General features: G+C 58.8%; 2 protein-coding genes across 3 annotated transcripts in view; one reads left to right on the top strand and one right to left on the bottom strand.

Annotated features, from left to right (window-relative positions):
• Window positions 1-1,482: 1,482 nt before the first annotated feature.
• Window positions 1,483-8,890, bottom strand: NTHL1 (nth like DNA glycosylase 1). Of its 2 annotated transcripts, none has more exons than XM_004373172.2 (6): window positions 8,752-8,890; window positions 7,312-7,556; window positions 6,487-6,657; window positions 5,541-5,700; window positions 1,792-1,897; window positions 1,483-1,699 (listed from the first exon to the last, which is right to left on the bottom strand). In XM_004373172.2, the coding sequence occupies exons 1-6, from the start codon at window positions 8,888-8,890 to the stop codon at window positions 1,576-1,578; spliced, it is 945 nt and encodes a 314-aa protein (XP_004373229.1). In that variant the 3' UTR covers window positions 1,483-1,575. The 2 variants fall into 2 exon arrangements, with proteins under 2 accessions (XP_004373229.1, XP_023584117.1); XM_023728349.1 differs by having other exon boundaries at window positions 7,312-7,577; window positions 8,752-8,864.
• A 142-nt stretch (window positions 8,891-9,032) lies between these two features.
• Window positions 9,033-20,725, top strand: part of TSC2 (TSC complex subunit 2) — a 33,920-nt gene continuing 22,227 nt past the window's right edge. Inside the window, exons 1-11 of the mRNA XM_004373173.2 lie at window positions 9,033-9,108; window positions 9,608-9,774; window positions 11,116-11,202; window positions 13,019-13,129; window positions 14,035-14,179; window positions 15,073-15,190; window positions 15,671-15,719; window positions 16,319-16,444; window positions 16,787-16,860; window positions 19,557-19,683; window positions 20,491-20,634. Coding sequence (XP_004373230.1) covers window positions 9,637-9,774; window positions 11,116-11,202; window positions 13,019-13,129; window positions 14,035-14,179; window positions 15,073-15,190; window positions 15,671-15,719; window positions 16,319-16,444; window positions 16,787-16,860; window positions 19,557-19,683; window positions 20,491-20,634 — 1,119 coding nt within the window. The 5' untranslated portion in view covers window positions 9,033-9,108; window positions 9,608-9,636. The remainder of the gene's footprint in view (window positions 9,109-9,607; window positions 9,775-11,115; window positions 11,203-13,018; window positions 13,130-14,034; window positions 14,180-15,072; window positions 15,191-15,670; window positions 15,720-16,318; window positions 16,445-16,786; window positions 16,861-19,556; window positions 19,684-20,490; window positions 20,635-20,725) is intronic.

A 20,725-nucleotide genomic window follows, 5' to 3' on the forward strand; every position in this document is an offset into this window, starting at 1 on the left:
CAAACTGTTTCCTCCCCAGCTCCTCAGCAGCAGGGAATCACAGGCTCTTCCGGAGACAGAGCGTGGTGGGTGCCCAAGCTGTCCTCTGGGGGCTCTGGGGAGGCCGCTGGGGCTCTGGGAGCTGTCCCCTAGCCCCCTGCCCGGTGACCCCTGTGCTGCCCCGGGGGGGGGTCTCCAAGGGGCCCAAGGATGGAGGCCCTGCGCCCCATGGAGAGCAGCCTCTGGACAGGCCCCTCGCCCTGTGCGCAGCCCCCGGCCCAGGAGCCTGGCCCAGGAAGGCCCCGTCGCGGCCAGGCACCGTGGCGCCTTTGCCTCTTCTTGCTGCGCCTGACCCAATGACCAACCCATGACCGACATCGCTGTCAGCCTCGTAAGCCATAGCGCATGCGCGCGCCTCGGGAATAAACAGGCCTCGCCTTGAACCCAGCCCGTCTTTTCTGAGGCCTCCCTCGGTTGGGGGTGGGGGTGGGAGCAACCAGGCCACTCTAGGGGCCCCCAGGTGGGCTGTCGTCTGGGCGGGCGGCCCTCCTCTTCTGCGTCCATCTGGTCCGCCGGCCGCCAGGTCTCCTCCCCTTGGCTCCCCTCCCCTCTCCCCCTGCCCGTTTGGAGTCTAGCCACACCTGGGCCCCACACCTCTCCGCCCCATCTGGCTCACTCTGGTGTCCTTGCCTCCCCTAGGGAGCCTCTGGGCCACCAGAACCCCCAGGGGCTACCCCTGCCCCCTCTGGCCTGCCACCTCCAGCAGGGACACGTAAGCCAGGCCTTGGGCTGGCGGCGCCCAGCTGGTGTCCTTTTGCCACCAGTCCAGGTGGCTGTGTAAACACGGGGTGGGGCTCCTGGCAAAGGTGGGCTCCAGTGCACAAGTTCAGGAGCGGGTGGTGTCTGGGCCTGCGCCTGCGGGGCCCACAGAATGAGGGGGCAGGGTGCGTGTCCAGGTCCCAGCCAGCCTGCGAGGCAGCGCCAGGGAAGACTTCCCGGCAGCTGGCTGCAGCTGCTTTCACAACTTCCTCCCTCCTCCCCCAGCGCACAGCCGAGGTTGTCACGTCCAGATCCAGCCTCCCGGGCAACCCGTTCCAGACACGCAGGAGCACGGCACACGCATGCCCCTGCGCACGCACACCTCTGTGCACACATGGCTCATACAGGCACAGACGTGCAGCCCACCAGCACACGTAGATGCATACATAGCTTACACACACAGATGCATACAAGTACACGCACAGACACGTACACACAGCTCACACACACACAGATGCACACAAGTAAGCACAGACGTATACACAGCTCACACACACAGATACCTGCAAACATATGTACAGACACACACACCCACTTCACATGTACACAGACACAGCACACACAGCTCACACATACGCAGGCACACAGACGCACACGCACAAACACACACAGATGCTGCCGGCCACCCCCACCCCTCACACCCCAGGGGCAGAAACCAGCCAGGGCCCAATAAACACTCCACGCCTTTATCAAACAAACGGCCGCTCTCAGGGAAAGGCACGTAATACACGCAGCCGAAGCCGGCATTCCCGCCTGCCGGCCCAGCCCCCTGGGCCCTCAGAGGCCCTGGGCAGCGGGACACAGTGCCTGGTTGAGGCAGGTCTGACAGCGTGGGTGGAGGGGCAGGCAGGTTTGCTGGCCGAAGCCCACCAGCAGTGTGTTGATCTCACCCCACAACTCCCTGTGGGGTCAGAGTTGGGGTCAGAGTTGGGGTCACCACCAAGGGGGCAGGCCCCGACCTCTGCCTTCTGCCCTTGGCACACCCTGACACACCTGGGCAGCCACTCCTCCAGGGCGGCACGGGTCTGCTCCGGGGCTTTCGTCTGCTTCCTGGTCCACCTGAGCCGGTTGGCGATTCTGTGCACATGCGTGTCCACCGCTGTGTGGAGATGGACAGGGCAGGTGACAAGGGCCAGCTCTGCCCACCATATCCACCTTGCTCTGTGGGAGGCTAAGCCCAGAGCCCCCACTCCCAGCCTTCGTCCATGCAGTCCTCTCTACCTGTGCTGTTCCCTCCACCCATGCCATTCCCGTCCCCTCTGTCCTCTCAGCCCGTGTGGTCCCCCGTCCCCTCAGCTCGTGCAGTCCCATCCCCTGTCCCCTCAGCCCATGCAGTCCCCTGTCCCCATCAGCCCGTGTGGTCCCGTCCCCTCAGCCTGTGCGGTCCCGTCCCCTCAGCCCGTGCGGTCCCGTCCCCTCAGCCCGTGCGGTCCACTCTGTCCCCATCAGCCCGTGTGGTCCCGTCCCCTCAGCCCGTGCGGTCCACTCTCCCCCCATCAGCCCATGTGGTCCCGTCCCCTCAGCCCGTGCGGTCCACTCTGTCCCCATCAGCCCGTGTGGTCCCGTCCCCATCAGCCCGTGTGGTCCCGTCCCCTCAGCCCGTGCGGTCCACTCTGTCCCCATCAGCCCGTGTGGTCCCGTCCCCATCAGCCCGTGTGGTCCCGTCCCCTCAGCCCGTGCGGTCCACTCTGTCCCCATCAGCCCGTGTGGTCCCGTCCCCTCAGCCCGTGTGGTCCCATCCCCATCAGCCCATGTGGTCCTGTCCCCTCAGCCCGTGCGGTCCCCTCTGTCCCCATCAGCCCGTGCGGTCCCCTCTGTCCCCATCAGCCCGTGCGGTCCACTCTGTCCCCATCAGCCCATGTGGTCCCGTCCCCTCAGACCGTGCGGTCCACTCTGTCCCCATCAGCCCGTGTGGTCCCGTCCCCTCAGCCCGTGTGGTCCCCTCTGTCCCCATCAGCCCGTGTGGTCCCGTCCCCTCATCCCGTGCAGTCACCTCTGTCCCGAGCCTGTGTCGTCCCAAGCCTGTGCCATCCCGTCCCGAGCCTGTGTGGTCCCGTCCCCTCTGCCTGGGCCACTCCTTCCTTCAGGTTGTGGCACAACTACTCTCTGCAGAGGCTGCCGCCCGTCCTCTGGGGACGCCCCAGCCAGCGTTTCCCTGCAGCCCCAGTTCTTCTCTCCTGGCCACTGACCAAAGCCAGGGAACTAGCGGGCAGGACCTGTTTCCCGAGCGTGACTCCAGGGTCCCCTGTGGGTGCCCAGAATATCTGCTGGGCAGGGGTGTCTGGGGTGACGAGGGGCCCCCACCTGACCTGGGGAAGGGACGTGTCCTCCCAATGGCAATGAAATCACACTTCTGGGGGACTGCCACAGGGAACAGAGCTGCATAGGCCTGGCAGTGGCTGCACGGTCTGCCCGGTCTCCCTCCCTTGAGGAACTGGTGACCTGCTGCTGCCAGGCAGGGTCAGAGCCAGAAGCACCTGACCCTGGGTTAGGGTCCAGCCATCATCCCAGGGAGCCTGGAGGTCTCGGCTCCTGCTGGCCCATGCCCACGAGGTGCCAACTGGTAGGGTGTCCCTGCTCTGGGCTCTCCCTGCCACCAGGGACAGCTAACTAGGGTCACGCACTCGCTAGGTGCCAGACCCCATGCTGGGGCCTCGCTTCTTTGTCACTTATGCCCTTATGAAAAGTCCACACAGTGTTTATAGATGTGGACACTGAGGCCCAGCATCAGCACCAGGAAGGGAGAGCTCTAACGCCCGCATCTGCCCTCAGTTCCCTGGGAACAAGCCCTGGGTCTGGGCACCCTTGCCTGCTGCTCTCTGCCCCATCTCCTGAGGCCCCTCCAGGGCCAGGCACTGCCCGTGGGCACAGGGCCCGGGAGACAGCGGCTCAGCCCAGTGGGCCATGATGAGGTCACTGCCCACCCGCTGGAACCCTCCACCGCAGCCATCGGGAACAGAGTAGGCAGTGTGGCTGGGCCAGCTGTGGCTGTTGTCCACCTGGACCACTCCCCCTGATCCTGTTGCTGGCCACGCCAGCTTGGCTTGGGTGCCCACTCACTGGGGCTCCTTCCCCACGGCCCTGGCAACCCCAGCTAGCTGAAATCCCGGCCCGCCACCACCTCTGCCTCCACGTTTGCCAAAGAGAAAGCGAATCCCTAGCACCGGCTCCCTTCCCCCACTGCAAACAGCCCAGAAAAGACCCGCCCCTCTCTACGCAGAGAGGGCCCCCGGGGGTGCTGACTGGGGTGCTGACGGAGCACGGGAACTAAGAAGCATGCAAGCTAACGTTGTGTCCCTGGGCCACAGGCAGCTCCCCACTTTGTGCCATGGTGGTGACAACTCTGTCAGGAGGCTGGGGTGGGAAGACCCCTGGAGGCTTAGTTGGCGGGGGCAGGGCTGTCATCATGTGAGCTGCACTGTGTGAACTCGGTGGGCCACCCTGGGGCGGGCGGGGGGGGCTCCCCCATTCAGCAGTGATGAGGGCAACTTTCACCTGCTGCCTTTTGGCCCAAGCCTGGAGAGGCCTGGTGTCTTGCTCGAGGCCACCCAGCTGGGAAGGGGCAGAGCTAAGATGGGCTCCAGGACTCCAGCGCTCTGGCTTCCTAATGAGGGCTCCTCACGAGGAACCCCCAGGGAGGCAGGGCTGACCCCCAGGGTCCCCCTGTGGGAGGTCAGCCCACAAACCCAGCCAGACAGGGTAGCATTTCAACTCTCCTAACGGCCATGCCTCCACCCAGCATGGGCAAGGACCCTGCCCCCACAAACCTGTCCAACCACAAAGCAACACTCGTTGGGACGTGGGTGAATGAGGACAGCGCCCAGATAAGCTCAAGTGTCTGCTGAGAATCTGGTAGGCGGGTGCAGAGGGGTACAGGGAGAGCTCCACCCACCTCCCACTGGGCTCCAGTCCCCAAGGGTGCTACCCTCCCACCCCCCTGCATCACTGGGTAGCTAACAGAATACAACAAAAGCCCTCAGCCCCTCACTGCCCCTCGCCGCCAGGCAGTGTGGGGAAGGTGGCCCCCACCCCAATGCTGCCTCAGCCTCCCAGGCCTGCTGAGCCACAGAACTGGGGGGCTCCCACCCACTTGGCTGGGGTCCCAGAAGAGTATCGGGGGGCTGGCTGGGCCCTGCTCCTGGGTGTGCAAGTGTCTGCCTTCACCCGTGGGCACGGGGCCTCCGCTGCCTGGAAGTGTCCCCCAAGCCTGGGCAAAGAATTCCAGGGAGGGCCAGTGGGGCCCCTCAAGCATGGCCTGGGCCCTTCCTCTGTCCAGCCTGCACCCCCCACTCCACTCAGTCTGCTCTTGCCTCATGCTCCCAGCCCGCCCTCCTGCCTCACACCTTTGCGGGCACCGTTCTTCCTGCCTGGAGTGCATTTCCTCCTCATGCCTGGCCAGCTCCTCCTCACCCTGCAGCTGGCAACTACGCTGTCTCCTCAAGGAGGGCCCCCAGATCAGGCCCGACAGTGTCCACATGCCCCCCACTGTCTCCCCACCTGCAGCACAAACCCCAAGTCTGTCCCTGAGAACTCCCCCGAGCCCAACATACAGTAGGTACTAAATAGACATGAACTCTGTCCGTTAAAACCGTGTCTGGATGGTGGAAGCCTAGCTCAGCGCTGGGAACCCTTTTCTGGCCCTTTGGGCTCAGTCACGGGTCCCAAGAACAGGGGAACCCCAACGGCAGCCAGCAGGCCGGGAGTGGCCCCTCCCTCCCTCCCCGGGGCTGTGTGCCACTCACCGATGCCCGACACGGTGCCCCAGGCCACGGCCATAGCCAAGTGCGCCATCTTGGGCCCAACGCCCGGCAGGGCCACCAGCTCTGCCACAGAGGAGGGGATGTCCCCGCCGTAGCACTGCTGCAGAATGGCACTAGTCTGCTTGATGTACTTCACCTTGCTCTGCAAAACAGGGATGTCAGTCCTGGGGTGGGAGTGTAGCCCGACATGGCAGACAAGGCCTGGGGGACCCACGGGTGCCTAAAGCTACCTGTCACCTGCCCAGGGCATGTGAAGAGGCACCTGTTCACCGCTCCCAGAAGGTGGGAACACACCAAGGGCAGTAGGGAGGTGAGAGAGCTCAGGGTGGGCCTGGCTCCCTGCCTCCCACCCACCTGGGCCACCCTGCCAGCCATTGTGCCCAGTGGTCAGGCCAGGCCAGCAGCCCCAGGAGCCTGGCTCCACAGCACCCGGGCCTGCAGGAAGGAAGGCTGGACCTGGGGCTCCCCCGCCAGCTGCCAGGCCCGCTGGGCGGGTCCCATCCTGTGCCGATCCCGAGGTCTATTTAAAACCCATCTGATGAACGGCGGCCCACGCCAGTGCCAGGAGGAAGCAGCTCCACCCACTGAGCCACCTTCAGCTGACCCGCCCACCCCCGACCCCGTGTCCCGGTGGGTGTGGGGAGCAGACATGCTGGGGCTCCTAAAGGGCACGGGGCTCCTGAGGAGGGGTGACGCACTCCGGGGAGCCTTGGAATAAACAAAGGGAAAATGGGGTGGACGGCCAGTGCGGAAGGGAAGGGCTGGGTGAGGACGAGGAGGAAGGAAGGGGGGTACAAACAGGAAAAGCCGAGGAGCTCCCAGCTGGTCCCCGTGGTCTGGTCAGTGGGGTGGGGGTGGGGCTCTGGCCTCCTGCACCCCCAGCCGTGGCCAGGCTGTGCCCCCCACCATCACCCCAGGCTGGGCTCACCCTCCAGAAGCCTACGGGGTGGATGAGTGCACCCAGTGTGCTGTCGTCCATCTGTAGGACGCTGTCTACCGTCAGGCCCCGCGCCCGCAGCCGCTGCATGGCCCCTGCCGTCACCTGGTCCTTGGTCTGGCTGGACAGCATCAGCGAGACCAGCACCTGGTACCTCCGCACCTGCGTAGAGACAGCCAGGGGTTAGGGGGGCAGCGGGCCCTGCCCAGCCCTTCATCTACCTCTACTTGTTACGCTGGGCAGGGTACGGGGCATGTGCCTCCTGCCCAGTGGGGCCTGTTTTGTTCCTTGTGAACATGGGGACAGTAACAGTACCTTGCCCCACAGGGTCACTGCATGACCTAAACGAGTCATCACGGTATTTAGAATCGTACTCGACACACCATCAGCACTCTGCAGCCACTGGCTATCGTTACTGTCATTGTTTTGCGAAAAATCATCACGCCTGTTTTACAGACAAGCAAATTGAGTCTTGTCTCTAATACAGCCAAGTCACCCAGCAGCAGAGCTGGGATTAGAATCCAGGTTCATCTAAGGACCCAGTGCGGCTCAGCAAACATTCGTGAATGCTCTGACGTGCAGCACTGTGCCTGGATTAAAGGAAGGTACGGGTCTCTGAACCACAGACACCCCAAACTGTTGGGCAGCGTCAAATGAAGCAGGTGATGCCACCCAGTGCTCTGGGTACCAGATGTGCCTGCAGGGAGGGTGCCAGCAAGGGCTTCCAGGTTTCAGGCTGTGCTCAGCCAGAGGCCTGAGAGGAAGCATGTGTCTGGTTGGGAGACGGGTCACCAGGCAGGCAGGGCCCCTGCCCACCTTCGGGGGCGCACTGGGGTCGTAGCAGTGCTCGGCGCCCAGCTGGTCCACAGGCGCATCCTTCCTGCTCCTCATGGTGCGGATGTTCGCCAGCTGCCGCCGCCAATCCTGGGGCTCCCAGCCTGGCGCCTGGAGTGGCTCAGCCCCCTTGCCTTCCTCACCATCACCGTCTGCAGCCTCGTAGGCCACGCACAGTCTCTGTGCCTTTCGCTGGCGCTTCACAGGGCAGTGGCTTTGCCTTCCTTCTGCAAAAATTGCCCCTTGGTCTCCTCAGCCAGGGCCACAGGTAAGCGCCGGGTGTGGGTGCTGCCTACCTGCTATCTCGCCCCTCCCTCATTCGTTCAGTTGCTGCTGTCGCTCACTATACACCGGGAATACCTCGTTCTCTGTAGCACGTGCCCTGGGCGTGCCAGCCTTCCTTACGCTGCTGCCCACCGGACAAACTCCACACAGCACGAGACCCTAGTAACAACCTCCATCACGGTGGCCCCAATCTGCTATACTGTATTAGATGGGACTTTCTAAGACCCAGACCAGGTTGTCTCGCTGCCCTGTTGGAAACTCATTGGCTTCCTTGTGTACTCCGTATGAAGTCCACATTCTATCCTGGTCCAAGCTCCTGCCAACCTGGCTGTCATTACCTGCCGTCCCCTCTGCCCCAGTTCCTCCCATCACGCTTCTGTCCCGGTAGGTCTCCTTGCCAGCACTACCGCTGGGAAATCCCGTTCAGGCCCATCCTACCCAAGTCCTAGCTCAACAAATACCCAGTCCCCATTGCCTAGAATCCCACTTGGCACACTAGTACCAGTATTAACTGTCATCAAATCGATTCCCACATGGCGACCCCATGCATGTCAGAGACTAACTGTGTTCCACAGCATTTTCAATGGCTGATATTTTTCCCCTTTAGAAGTAGATCGCCAGGTCTTTCTTCCAAGGTGTCTCTGAGAGGATTTAAACTTTCAGTCTCTCAATTAGCAATCTATCGCTAAATCTTGTATGCTGTGGCACCACCCCCTTTCCTATTTTCTCTCTAACAGGAAAGGAAGGACTTCTGGGATGTTCTCAACGCTAGTCTGTAAGAGGAAAGTAACTACAAACACAAGGCAGGGCTGCCCCACAGACGACCTGGCACAGAGCAGCCTATCTCACGGCACACTGGTGGGAACCAAAAACTTTCCCGCTCAGGGCAAGGGTACGGAAGTGGGGGCGCCCAAAACCCAGCCCCTGCGCACCCCTTCCCTTGTGTCCTGGGAACACGGCGCAAGGCGGGGCGCAGGGCCACTCGTGGGTCTGGGAGCTCGTTCGCTGCTGCCGGGCACCGGCCCGCGTGGCTCGGAGCCCTCGGCGGCGGCCCCGGACCTCAGTCTGCAGCCTCCAGACCCTGCACGCCCCTTCCCCCGCCTCTTCTCCCCTGCCTCGGCCCGGGTGCCGCGCTACCTGCAGCCGCCTCTCCCCTCCGGAGCGGCACAGCCTCCTCCCCGCCCCCACGCGACCCGGCGCCCCGCGCGCAGCTCCGGCTGCGGGTCGCCATCCTCACACCGACCGCCATCATGCTGGGCTCCTGCGGACTACACATCCCGGCGGCCCTCGCGGCCCGCCACGTGACTCAGCACGCGCCTACCTTTTTCTCCAGAGGGCGGCCCGCAACTACGACTCCCAGCAAGCACTGCGGCTGCCCTCGGCGCCGTGTCGCTGCCGGAAGTGTTGGCTGCGCTTCCGGCGGCCACTCCGTCCGGGGGGGTGTGAGCCCTTGTCAAGTCGGGGCAGCCAAGCGCGCGGCGGGCGCGGCGCGGGGTGAGTGGCTCGCGGTGCCCTGACCGCTGACGCCACCCTGGACCGCGGGGTGGCCTGGCCCCGACGGGGCGTCCGGGGAACCGGCCGCGCCCGGCCTGCTCCACGCTGAGGCGGTGGGAGCGGCCCGGGGAGGCGGACCCCGCCGTATTCGGCGCCGTGCCCACCTCCGCCGGACCTCGGAGCTCCAGGCGCTCTTTAGTTTTAAGTCATGGCGGGTGCGAGGGGGTCCCCGCTGCAGGCGTGCCCTTAACAGCTCCTCCTCCACCTGGGGGTTAGGGAGACGACAAACGTCAGGGCTCCCTGGACCCCGCGGCGGCCGCCTCCGCCCTCACTCCCCTCCCTAACCTCATGCACAAGCTAATATTTGGCCGTGGTTGGTTCTCCCCAGGGCCCGCGAGAGGGTGGGTCATTCCCACCTGAGATCTGCAGTTCTGGGGACTGGGCTCAGTGGGGCGGGTGGCCAGGCGGTCCTCACATCTCCGCCTGTTTTCCTGCACAGAGGAGCCCCCCGGCGCTTCCCTGCCCACCATGGCCAAGCCCACAAGCAAAGATTCAGGCTTGAAGGAGAAGTTCAAGATTCTGCTGGGCCTGGGAACACCAAGGCCACATACCAGGTCTGCAGAGGGCAGACAGACAGAGTTTATCATCACAGCGGAAATCCTGAGAGTGAGTTTACCGCATGTGTCTTCTTTGTTAGCCTAGTGGCAGGTGCCCGCAAGGCTGAGTTCGGTCTGTCATCAGGTACTGTGGGAGGTGGGTACCTGGTGGCCGTCTGCACAGGGCTGTGGTCCTCATCACGGTGGACACTTAAACGCCCTTCGTTTGGAGACTGAAGAAAGCCAGGATCTTGGCGACTTGGTCCAGAATGCTCGATCAGTATTCAGGTGTTGACATAAGAATACCCGTTTGAGTGGACGAGGCCCGAATGCTATTGTTTGCACGGGCGGTTAAGCAGGTCCTTATCTGTTTTGTGTTTGGCACCTCTCTCATATACTTGTCACCATGGTTTGCCGGTAAATATGTATTGAATTTTTACACTTCTGAAGTTTTCCGTTCCCAAATGCTCATCAACTGGTGAATGGATATACCAAGTGTGGTACATAGATGCAATGGAATATTATCCACCCATGAAGAAAAATGAAGTCTTCACGCGTGCTACAACATGTATAAACTTTGAGAACGTGATGCTGGAGTGAAAGGAGGTGGACACAAAAGGTCACAGATTGCACTGTTCCACTTCTGTGCAACATCTGCGGTAGACAAACCCATAGCAGCAGGGTAGATGAATGGTTGCCAAGTGCCAGGGAGAGGCGGTATGGGGAATGACTGCTTAATGGGCAAGAGGTTTCTTTTTGGGGTGATGAGAATACTCTGGAAGTAGATGGCGGTGACGGGTGCAGAACTCTGTGAATATGCTAAATGCCATTGAGTTGTATGCTTTAAACGATTAACACAGTGAGCCTTCACGCAAATTATCTCAGAAAAATTTGCATCTTAAACTAAAATTACCTCTTGAGGTCACTTTTTAGTTGAAGAACAGATTCGCTCATAAAGAATCTCACCTGTGAGGAATGAGCGCCTTTAAGGTATCATCTACGTGAGACTGAATGGTCAATAATTAAAGCAAAGACGAGAAGGTAAGGGGGCAGGAAAACTAGAGTACTGGAAGCGGAACAACCAGCACAGAACAAGCGAGAATGATGACACATTGTGAAAAACGTAACCAACGTCTCTGAATAGTTTGTGTAGAAATTGTTATGTGGGAGTCTAATTTGTTACATAGACTTTCACCTTAAATGCAATAAAATACTTAAAAAAAAAATTGCGCATTCTCACTCCGCTGAGGTGGAGTAGTAAGCTCTTTGGTGACTCGTGACTTCAGAAAGATCTGCTGAGAGTCTCCAGTCTTGGAAAATACCGTGCGGTTTTTAGGGTGGTTTTTGTTAAGCAGTTAAGGAGATCTGTTGCCTGAGCACAAACTCCTTTTCTTCTCTCATCCTTGTCTAGGAGCTGAGCGTTGAGTGTGGTCTGAACAATCGCATCCGGGTCATAGGGCAGATCTGTGAAGTAGCGAAAACTAAGAAATTCGAGGAGGTACGTTTGTCCCAGTTGGGCCGCTGAGAGAATGCACGAAGGCTGTTTAAAAGCCTGAGGTTGCTTTGTCTAGGAGCATGGTTGACATTGTTAACTGTGTAGCAGATTGATTTGCACTGTTTTCGGGAAATTCAGCTTTCGTCTTAGCGATGGGAAAGCTGGAGAGGTCTTTAGTACTACTAATCATTTGTGGGGGCCGAGAGCAAAGGGATTTGGGATTTTCTAGCAGATCCCAGGAAGGACTTGTAGGGGCTTACAAAAAAGGGCACTTACTTGCTCTCCGATACCATAAATTGGAGGGGAGGGAAAATAAGGGAGCACGGGGAGAGAGCTTGGTTTCAGAGAGAATGACTCAGGGCACACCAGCCTCGTTGCGTTTTGGGGAGCGGTTACTGGTTGGTGGTATCGAGCAGTCTTACAGACATATCCGTGTTTCTTGCCACACTGCCCTGATGTCCAGCGGACAGAAGTGTGAAGTTGTCCTTTTGGGAGGGCAGTAGGTGCTGGGCAGTCCCTGGGTGGTGTGAACAGTTAACGTGCTTGGCTGCTCATAGAAAGGTGGGTGGTCGCAGTCCACCCAGAGGCACCTTGGAAGAAAGGCTTAATGATCTATTTCTGGAAAACGAGCCATTAAAAACCCAGTGGAGCACAGTTCTACTCTGACACCCATGAGGTGCCGACTCGATGGCAGCTGGTTTTTGAGAGCTGCTATCAGAGCGCCTCGGGGCTCTGCCTGAGCCTGCGCAGCGTTTCTGTGAGACTCGGGAAGAGGCGTGGACGTCTCACTTAGCAGGTTCAGGTGGCACAAAGCTAAGGGCAAGAGCAACCCCTGTCTTTTAGCAGTTCAAATGAGACAGGCAGGCTGCGCCTCACCAAGGATAAATGTAAAAAATGAGCATTTCCTTTCAGAAAGTTATCTGTGCAGGTGCTTAAAAGGGGCGCTATGGCCTGGCTCCCGTCCTGTGAAAATGCCGAGCAGGTCTACGAGGCAGGCGTTGTCCTCAGGCGCCGTGTCTGTGTGTCGCGGCTGCAGAAAGCCACTGTAGGCTGAGGGAGCACTGCTAGGGGTCCTGTGAGCAGGACGAGGGAGGTGAGGGCTCCAGTGTATCCTGAGCTGGTCAGACACACCCAGAGAGCCATGGCCACCTTAGTTCTAGAGGAGTGAACCCAGGAAAAGGCAAGTGGTCCAAGAACCTTGGTCGGAGGAAGTGGGGGTGGTCGACGTGGAGAAGGGAAGGTGACACTAGTGGGAGTGTCAGTGCTTGCAGGACGAGACTGATCCTGGGTGGCTTTAGGGAGCAGGACAGGGCTCCCCCATGGGCTGGTGGGCATGAGCCGGGAGGGGGCAGATCCCAGACTCACCCACGGAGTTCTTCCTTAGCAGGTAGAGGCGGAGCAGGTATGTGGTGCCATTTGGCCTGTGACTGGTGTGTCAAAGCCAAGCCACTAGACGGGGTTTCTGGGTCAGGCTGCAGGCCAGCGACCACTGCGGCTCTTCTGGTTCTGAGCTGCTGCACAGTGCCTTTCCGCACCAGGGGCTGAGCGAGCTCTCAGTGGGGACTCCCTGCCTGTCTCTGGGGGAAGCCGGGAGGCAGCTCCCCTGGCACCGTCCTCCCCTAGTCTGTGCTCTGGTCAGGATTCACGGGCCTGCTTGGAGCTGTTCCTCTCATCAGGCCTCGGTGGTAACGGCCGCAGGAGACTTGCATGTCGTGGGCTTTAGAGGAGTGAATTCTGAGTCAGAAGGCCCTGTTGTTGTGCTCCGTCCTTTGCTGACTGCCTGTCTCTCTAATCCCTGTCCCCTCTCTGCTGGTGACAGCATGCCGTGGAAGCACTCTGGAAGGCCGTCGCGGACTTGTTGCAGCCGGACCGGCCGCCGGAAGCCCGACATGCAGTGCTGGCCCTGCTCAAGGCCATCGTGCAGGGCCAGGTAAGGGGCAGGCGTGCGGGGCCCAGGTCGGGATGGGCTGCCTGCTGACTGCTCCTGCTGTGCTGCACATGGGCTCTGATCTTTGGCGAGGGCCGAGGGACTGGGCCAAAATGTTACATGGGGCTTGGCCGAGGATGGGGCTGAAGAGTTAGAGGAGGCTTGTCTGAGGGATGGGGCCGAGGGGTTACAGGGGCTCCTGAGCTGGACCACCTCACTGGGCATCTGTGGGGCCCTGGGCAAGTCCTCACCTGGAAGATGGGGATGACAGTCATATCTTCTGTCTCTGGGATGTTTTGAGGATTAAAAGAGGCAGTTCACACAAAACCACTAGGACAGCGATTGGCTTGGTAAGCCATCGTGATGACCTGACTCCCGCTGCCTCGTCCCCCGTGCTCCCCATGCTCCCCCCATACCAGTCGCTGCCATTCCCTCTCACCTGCCTGCCTGGGAGCCTCCCTCCCCACTTGGCTAATTTTTTCTCCTTCTTCCTGTCTCAGCCACCTCCTGAGGCCTGTCCCCTTTCCCCGCACCTGCCCTGGGGCTTCGCCTCAGTTAGACCTCATCGGCATTATTTGAACAATATGTGTCTCTCTCTGAATGTGGGCTCTGGGAGGGCAGGCACCGCACTATCTGCTGCCGTGAGCCCACCACCGTACTTTGAGCCAGACACACCATTGGTGCCATACACATGTCTGCTGACCGCTAACCAATGCAGCGGGTCCTGGGCTCGTGCCCCCCCCCCCGTTCCAACTCCTCCCCCACAGCAAGTCCCGTGCGTAGCAGGAGGGCCTGAGTCAGAGTCTTGGCACACACGGCACACCTTGTACTTCTTAGCAGCCGCACGGGACACCTAGGGGCTGTGGGGTCCTGGCAGGGCTCTGCTGACCCTGCGGTTTTATCTTCAGGGGGACCGCCTGGGCGTGCTCCGTGCCCTCTTCTTCAAGGTCATAAAGGATTACCCCTCGAATGAAGACCTGCATGAAAGGCTGGAGGTGTTCAAGGCCCTCACAGACAACGGGAGACACATAACCTACTTGGAAGAAGAGCTGGGTGAGTGCCACGGCTGGGTGTGAGGTTTCCCTGACTGCGGTGATCTCATTTAATCAGGGATGCCACCTGGGAAGGATGCTGGGTGCCAGGTGGGGCGCTGCCATTCACAGCGTGACTGCAGAGTGCACCTGGGCCTGGCTGGAACGGGAACCAAATCTCCTGGGGGCTTGTTAAAAATGCAGACACCTGTGCCTTGCTCCAGCTGCATGGGCTCAGGGTCCCTGGGGAGGGCACCTAGAAATGTGCATTGTAAGCAGGCGGGAGGGCTGAGGGCCATGGTCCGGAGCAGGGGCTGCCGACCTGGTTGTCAAGGGCAGGCGTCCACTCAGAGGGCCCCCAGGATGTGTGTTCCTCACCCCTTCCTTGCCCTGTGCTTGTTTTCACTGCCGTTCTTCCACTTCCCAATCCACCTCTGCTTACCTTCCTCCCTGTCATGCTGACGGTGTCAGGTCTCGGTTAGTTCTGAGATGTAACGCCGTCTTGGGGAGACGAGGAAGGAGAAAGAAGTCAGTCTGTTCTGGGCTTTGCTGCTCTGTTGCCCAGAAATGGCCCCTGGCTTGGTTTGCCTCGGGCAGGTCCAAGCAGGGAGCGTTCTCAGGTGTCCTGCCCAAGGCCGTTGGCGGGCAGCCGAGTGTGCGCTTGCATCTCATTCTAGAAACTCTCGGTGTTGGGGCCCAGGAATCTGCTTTCTAGACATGCACCCCAGGTGACCGACATGCCCACCTATGTCGGGGTCAGGGCTCTCATGTAGAGCACACAGCACTGCTGCCATCCAAGCTCAGGGTCCCCTCCGTGCGGCCCCCCAGCCCAGCCCCCTTTTTCTTGAGCCAGGAGGTGAGGATGAGGGCAGGTCCCGCTGCCGTGCCAACCGCTCTCCGCTCCTCCTCTCGCAGCTGAGTTTGTCCTGCAGTGGATGGACGTCGGCTTATCCTCGGAATTCCTGCTGGTGCTTGTGAACCTGGTCAAGTTCAACAGCTGTTACCTTGATGAATACATCACGCCCATGGTTCAGTAAGATACAGACTTCAGCGCGGTGGCACTGATGGTAGTCTGTCCCGCTGTCTTGGGTCCTCGGCTCCGCTCTGCACGTGTCATAGAGTTGTTGAACCATCAGATAAGTGGGCAGGTTGGAAGTGGAGGTAGCCACCATTATTTAAGTTGATGCTTTGAGGCTTGACCTGGTGTCTTTTCCATTTTTAAGAGAGATTTATATTATTTGTTCTTTTTGTTGTTGCCATTGTTGTTACTTAAAAACAAAAAAATTTCGTGAAATCCACGAAGGCCAGGGTTCTGTCTCGTTCATCCTGAACCCCAGCACTGAGAACGGGCTGGCACCGCAGAGTCAGCACCCAGATACTTGCTGGGTGAGGGGACCTTAAGGAAGGACAAGTCCCTCATGTAGTAGACTTTATTGGATAACCAAAAGGAAGACGGGGTAACCCCGCCTCCCGGGCGTGCCCTCTGGGCTCACCTTGGCATTTCCTCCCACAGCATGATCTGTCTGCTGTGCATCCGGACGGCGTCCCCCATGGACATAGAGGTCAGTAGCTACCTCTCCAGGGGGTGGTTCCTTTCACCCTCATTCTGGGGAGGCTGGTCCTGTGACAGTTGAGAACTGGGGTTCTGAGGCCAGGCCCTGCCCAGACACAAAGTGGCACGTGACCTGGGCCAGTTGCTTGTCCTCTCCGCGCCTCAGGAGCCTCACGTGGACATAAGGACCGTAGGGTAGTCTCTATCGTGGGGTCCTGTTCGAGAGGCAGTGACGTTTAGGGGCCACCGAGTTCTTGTTCAGGTTGATGGAAAAATTTAGAAAAATATATTTTTGATGGTTGTACGGCCCGGTGAATATAGTAATTAACGTCGCTGAATTATACAGGTAGAAAGCATCGAGTTGGCTGATGTTTTGTTGTACTTTTACCACAATTTAAAAAAAAAAAAAAAGAAGATGCATAACAGAGTGTTTGCTGCCCACAGGGCCCGGGGTATAGTCAGTGACCCTCAGGTGCTCGCCCTCAAGGTTCCAAGGGAGGCTGCTGTGGCAGTGGGGACAAGTGACAGCCACAGACCAAAGGAGGTGGGCAGGAGGCCTGGGGTGCTGCCTCCCCGTGGGCAGCAGCGTTGACCTCTCGTCGCGCCCAGGTCTCCCTGCAGGTGCTGGACGCCGTGGTCTGCTACAACTGCCTGCCCGCCGAGAGCCTGCCGCTGTTCATCGTCACCCTGTGCCGCACGGTCAACGTCAAGGAGCTGTGCGAGCCTTGCTGGAAGGTGGGCCTTTGCGAAGCCGTCGTCCTGGGAGGTTCTTCCCCGGGAGGAGGTTACAGGCCTGGCGCACGCACAGGACAGGGGCTGTCTCGTCTGCAGCGAGTGGCCATCTGATTCTCAGGATGGCCAGACAGTGGCCTGTTGAAGGGAAGCTGGTGGCATTTTCCCAGGAGGTTGAGCTGAGGTCAGGGTTTTGGCGGCGCTTAGGGGCTCTGCTGCCTCTCTGTTTGGCAGCAGCCTGGCAGCTAGAGTCAGTGGCGCGTGAGGCTGGCAGAGGGGCTGGGAGCTTGGGGCCTTGGGGTGTGTATCTGCCGAACCTCAGTCGTGGTGCATTCTGTGTTCCAGCTGATGCGTAACCTCCTGGGAACCCACCTGGGCCACAGCGCCATTTACAACATGTGCCGCATCCTGGAGGACAGGTGAGTGTGGGTGGGCCCCCAGAGGAGGTGTGCGTGTGTTGGCCCCTCCTTCACGTGTACTCCCCTGGGGATTTCCTGTTCCTCCTGGGGGCTGTTCCGGAAGCTCTGACTAGAGCGAGAGTATGTCTGTTGCTCGTCATCTCCTCTCCTGTTCGCTGCTTGTCGGTCAGACTGGAACCCCGACACTGGACTGCCTCAGCCCTTGTTCTGTGACGTAGGCCAGACTCGGGCTTTAGGCTCAACATCCGTCATCCTTACCCCGCACAGCCAAACCATCACCAGTCCCATTGGTCTGCCCGAGGGGCTGCTCAGATGTGCCCACTCCCGGCTCTGCACCCACGCGCTTTGTCTCGTCGGTCTCCTGCGCCCCCTCCTGCCCTCCCGAAGTCAGTTAGTCCAGGTGGCAGCCGAGCCACTTTGCTGAAGCACAAGCCAACTGTGTCGTCCTTTGCTTAAAAGCACAGCGACTCCCAGCGCCCCAGGATAAAAACCAGACTCCCCGCTATGGAACGAAGCGCCGGTGGTCTGTCCTGGCCTTGTTAGCGCTTCCCCGGGTCTCCTCCCTCCCCTCAGTCCCCTCATCCCTTGGCACACGTTTCCTCTTGCTGGAAAGTTCCTCCCCCCGACCTGTGCCAAGTTACTCCTGCCTGCGTGCGCCATGACATCTCAGCACGGTCAGCCATTCCCTGACCTCCAGGGGGTTTGCTCTGGGATCCCGAGGCTCTTCTTCTCGGCCGTGAGTCATTTCTTTTTGTTTTATAATAGCTCTGTTGAGATAAAATCCACATACCGTACACTTTACCAATTTAAAGTGTGTAGCTCAGTGGCTGTTAGTATGTTCACAGAGTGTGCAGCTGTCTCCAGTCAGTTTTCAAACATTTCGTCACCTCTGAAGAAACCCCGGACCCTTTAGCAGTCAGTCCCCATTTCCCCTATCCCCCCAGCTCCAGGCAGCCACTAATCTGCTTTCTGTCTCCATGAATTTGCCCGTTCTGGACGATTCGTGTGAGCGGAATCCTACAACGCCTGGTCCTTTGTGTCTGGCTCATTTCACTCAGCGTCGTTTGTTAAAGGTTCATCCGTGTCACAGCACGTGCGAGGACTTCGTTCCACTTTGTGGCTGAGTGACGTCCCGTCGTATGGACGGATTGCGTCTTGTTCGCCCGTTCAGCCGTTGACGAACACGTGTGTCGTCCGCTGTCGTGTTGTCTTAATTTCACTGTTTTTCTGAGCTCACACGTCATCGTGATTGTTGCTGTATTCTTCAGACGTTTGGTTTGTTTTGCTGGTGGCAAACAGTTTTTGTTAGGAAATTTTTGTGAATTTATTCTTAAATTTTTTTGAAAATTGATAGACTTTGATTTTGTAGAGCAGTTTTAGAGTACAGAAAAATGGAGCGAGAAGTATAATGAGTTCCCTCCCCTGTGCCCTTTCCTCCTCTGCAGTTTCTCCTGGGTGGTGCAAATGGTTAATGTGCTCGGCTACTGACCGAGTCTATCCAGGGGCACCTTGGAAGAAAGGCCTGGGGATCTAGTTCTGAAAAACCAGCCGTGGGAAAACCCTGTGGAGCACAGGCCTGCTCTGACACACACGGTGCTGGTGTGTTGGTGTGGTACATGGGCTACAGCCGACGAGCCAGTATCTGTACGTTGCTTCTTACGTCTGTAGTGCAGGGCAGAGTTCATTGTGTGTTGTGCGGCCCTGTGGGTCATGACGAGTATGTAATGTCACGTGTCTCCCGTTACGGTATGACGCAGAATAGTTTCACTGCCCTAAAGATGCCCCGTGTGCACCTGTTCTTCCCTTCCCCTTCCCCCCGGCAACCACTGATCTTTTCACTGTCTCTGTAGTTTGGCCTTTTCCAGAATGTTCTATAGCTGGAACCATACAGTGTGTAGCCTTTCAGACTGCTTCTTTCACCTGGTAGTGTGCATCTAAAGTTCCTTCGTGTCTTTTGGTGGCTTGATGGCTCACTTGTTATCACTGAATGATCCTCTGTTGTGCGGGTGGACCACAGGAGTGTAAACTTTCACCTAACCAAGGCCGTCTTGGTTGCTTACAGTTTTTGGAGCTGCCAGAAACGTTTGTATGTGGGACTTACCAGTAATTTGATACGCTGTTGAATTCTGTTGGTTAGAATTTTGTTGAGAGTTTTTGCGTCTGTTTTCACAAAGAATATTGGTCTGTAGTTTTGTTTTTTTTTTTTGTGGTGTCTTTGTCTGGCTTTGGCATCAGAGTTATGCTGGCTTCATAGAAGGAATTTGGGAACATTCTTTCCCTTTCTGTGTTCTAGGATTGAGTAGAATTGCCATTAAATGTCTTCTGAACATCTGGTAGAGTTTATCTGTAATTTGAGGTAGATGTTCTATGTTTACTGATGCTATCCTTTGACTTGGTCTGGACCATAAGCTTCTTGAGGCCAGGGCCCTTCTCTCTTGTCTGCCTTGGAGAGTGTCTCCTGTGGCCCACGGCACAGGATGTGGCCCACGAGCATCAGGTGTTGAGTGAACAGACGACTCACCTAGTTGCCTCTTGTGTTGTGGGCCTTCCTTTTCCCTGCCCAGCCCGTGCCCAGCTCCACTTTTGGCTCAAGAAGTGCGGGGACACCAGGGGAGCTGTCAGAGCCTGGGCCTCCCTCGTGCCTCTCAGCACCCCCTCACGCTGCTCACTTCCTGTCTTGCCTGGGACGCTTTCAGAGCCTACATGGAGGACGCCCCACTGCTGAGAGGAGCCGTGTTCTTTGTCGGCATGGCGCTCTGGGGGGCCCACCGTCTCTACTCCCTCAAGAACTCCCCAACATCTGTGCTGCCATCGTTTTACGAGGTAACACGGTTTCTGTGATGCAGTGCTGGCGAGAATGGCAGAGCTCACCGTCTTTGGCCCATGTGCCCGGAGCAGGCCCATCAGGCGGGCTCTGCTTCAGGGGCCGAGGTGGCGTGTCCAGGCCCTCGGTTCTCCACTGGGCGTGAGGTTTAGTGCTGTTGGAGGCTTTATTTTCAAGCAAACATCATATTTTCATTTCCTGTAAATTAGCATTAGAATGCTCCGGATTCCTCCAGGGAAGTGATCATCTCACTGTCTCCCTTGGTGCTGGCAATAAGCTCCGGCTCCCTGGTGTTCCACAGCTCTCAGAGCGCCTTCCAGCGTCCTCACTTAATTCTGGTGGTGCCTTATGACCAGGAAGGTCTTCCCATGAGCGTTTTACAGTGAGGGGAGCTGCTGGGACATGTTGTCTCATGGGGGAACCCAGGCCCTCCTGACTGCCGTTCTTTCTGCCGGGCTCGCACTCCCTGGGGTGGTGGAGGGCGTGGTCTCAGTGCATTGCTTGTCTTGGAATTTAGGCCAGAACTTTGGGTTCCGCTGTGCCGGGGTACTGCGGCCAGGGTGTTGGAGGTGATGGCGCGGCTGAGTCAGGCCCTGTGGGTCAGGCAGGCTTCGGGCCCTTTCTGGATCCTGACTGAACTAGAGTAGCATAGAAAACCCCTCTGTGGGCTCGTCCAACACCTCTGTGAGCCGTGAAATGTGCGTGCTGAGAGCACCCTTTTGGACCCCAGGGTGACTTGTGGAGGGCTGCCTGGGGGCAAGTGTGCAGTGGCCGACCCCTGTGTGCTCTTGGGGCTTGTGTTCCAGGCCATGACCTGTCCCAATGAAGTGGTGTCGTATGAAATCGTCCTCTCCATCACCAGACTCATCAAGAAGTACAGGAAGGAGCTGCAGGCTGTGACCTGGGACATCCTGCTGAGCATCATCGAACGTCTGCTCCAGCAGCTCCTGGTGAGCAGGCAGGGAGGCCAGGGCGGACCTCACATAAGCAGGACGGGTGAGCAGGCAGGGAGGCCAGGGTGGACCTCACATACGGCAGGCC

The sequence above is a fragment of the Trichechus manatus genome, unplaced genomic scaffold, assembly GCF_000243295.1.
Source record: "Trichechus manatus latirostris isolate Lorelei unplaced genomic scaffold, TriManLat1.0 scaffold00024, whole genome shotgun sequence".
NCBI lineage: Eukaryota > Metazoa > Chordata > Mammalia > Sirenia > Trichechidae > Trichechus > Trichechus manatus.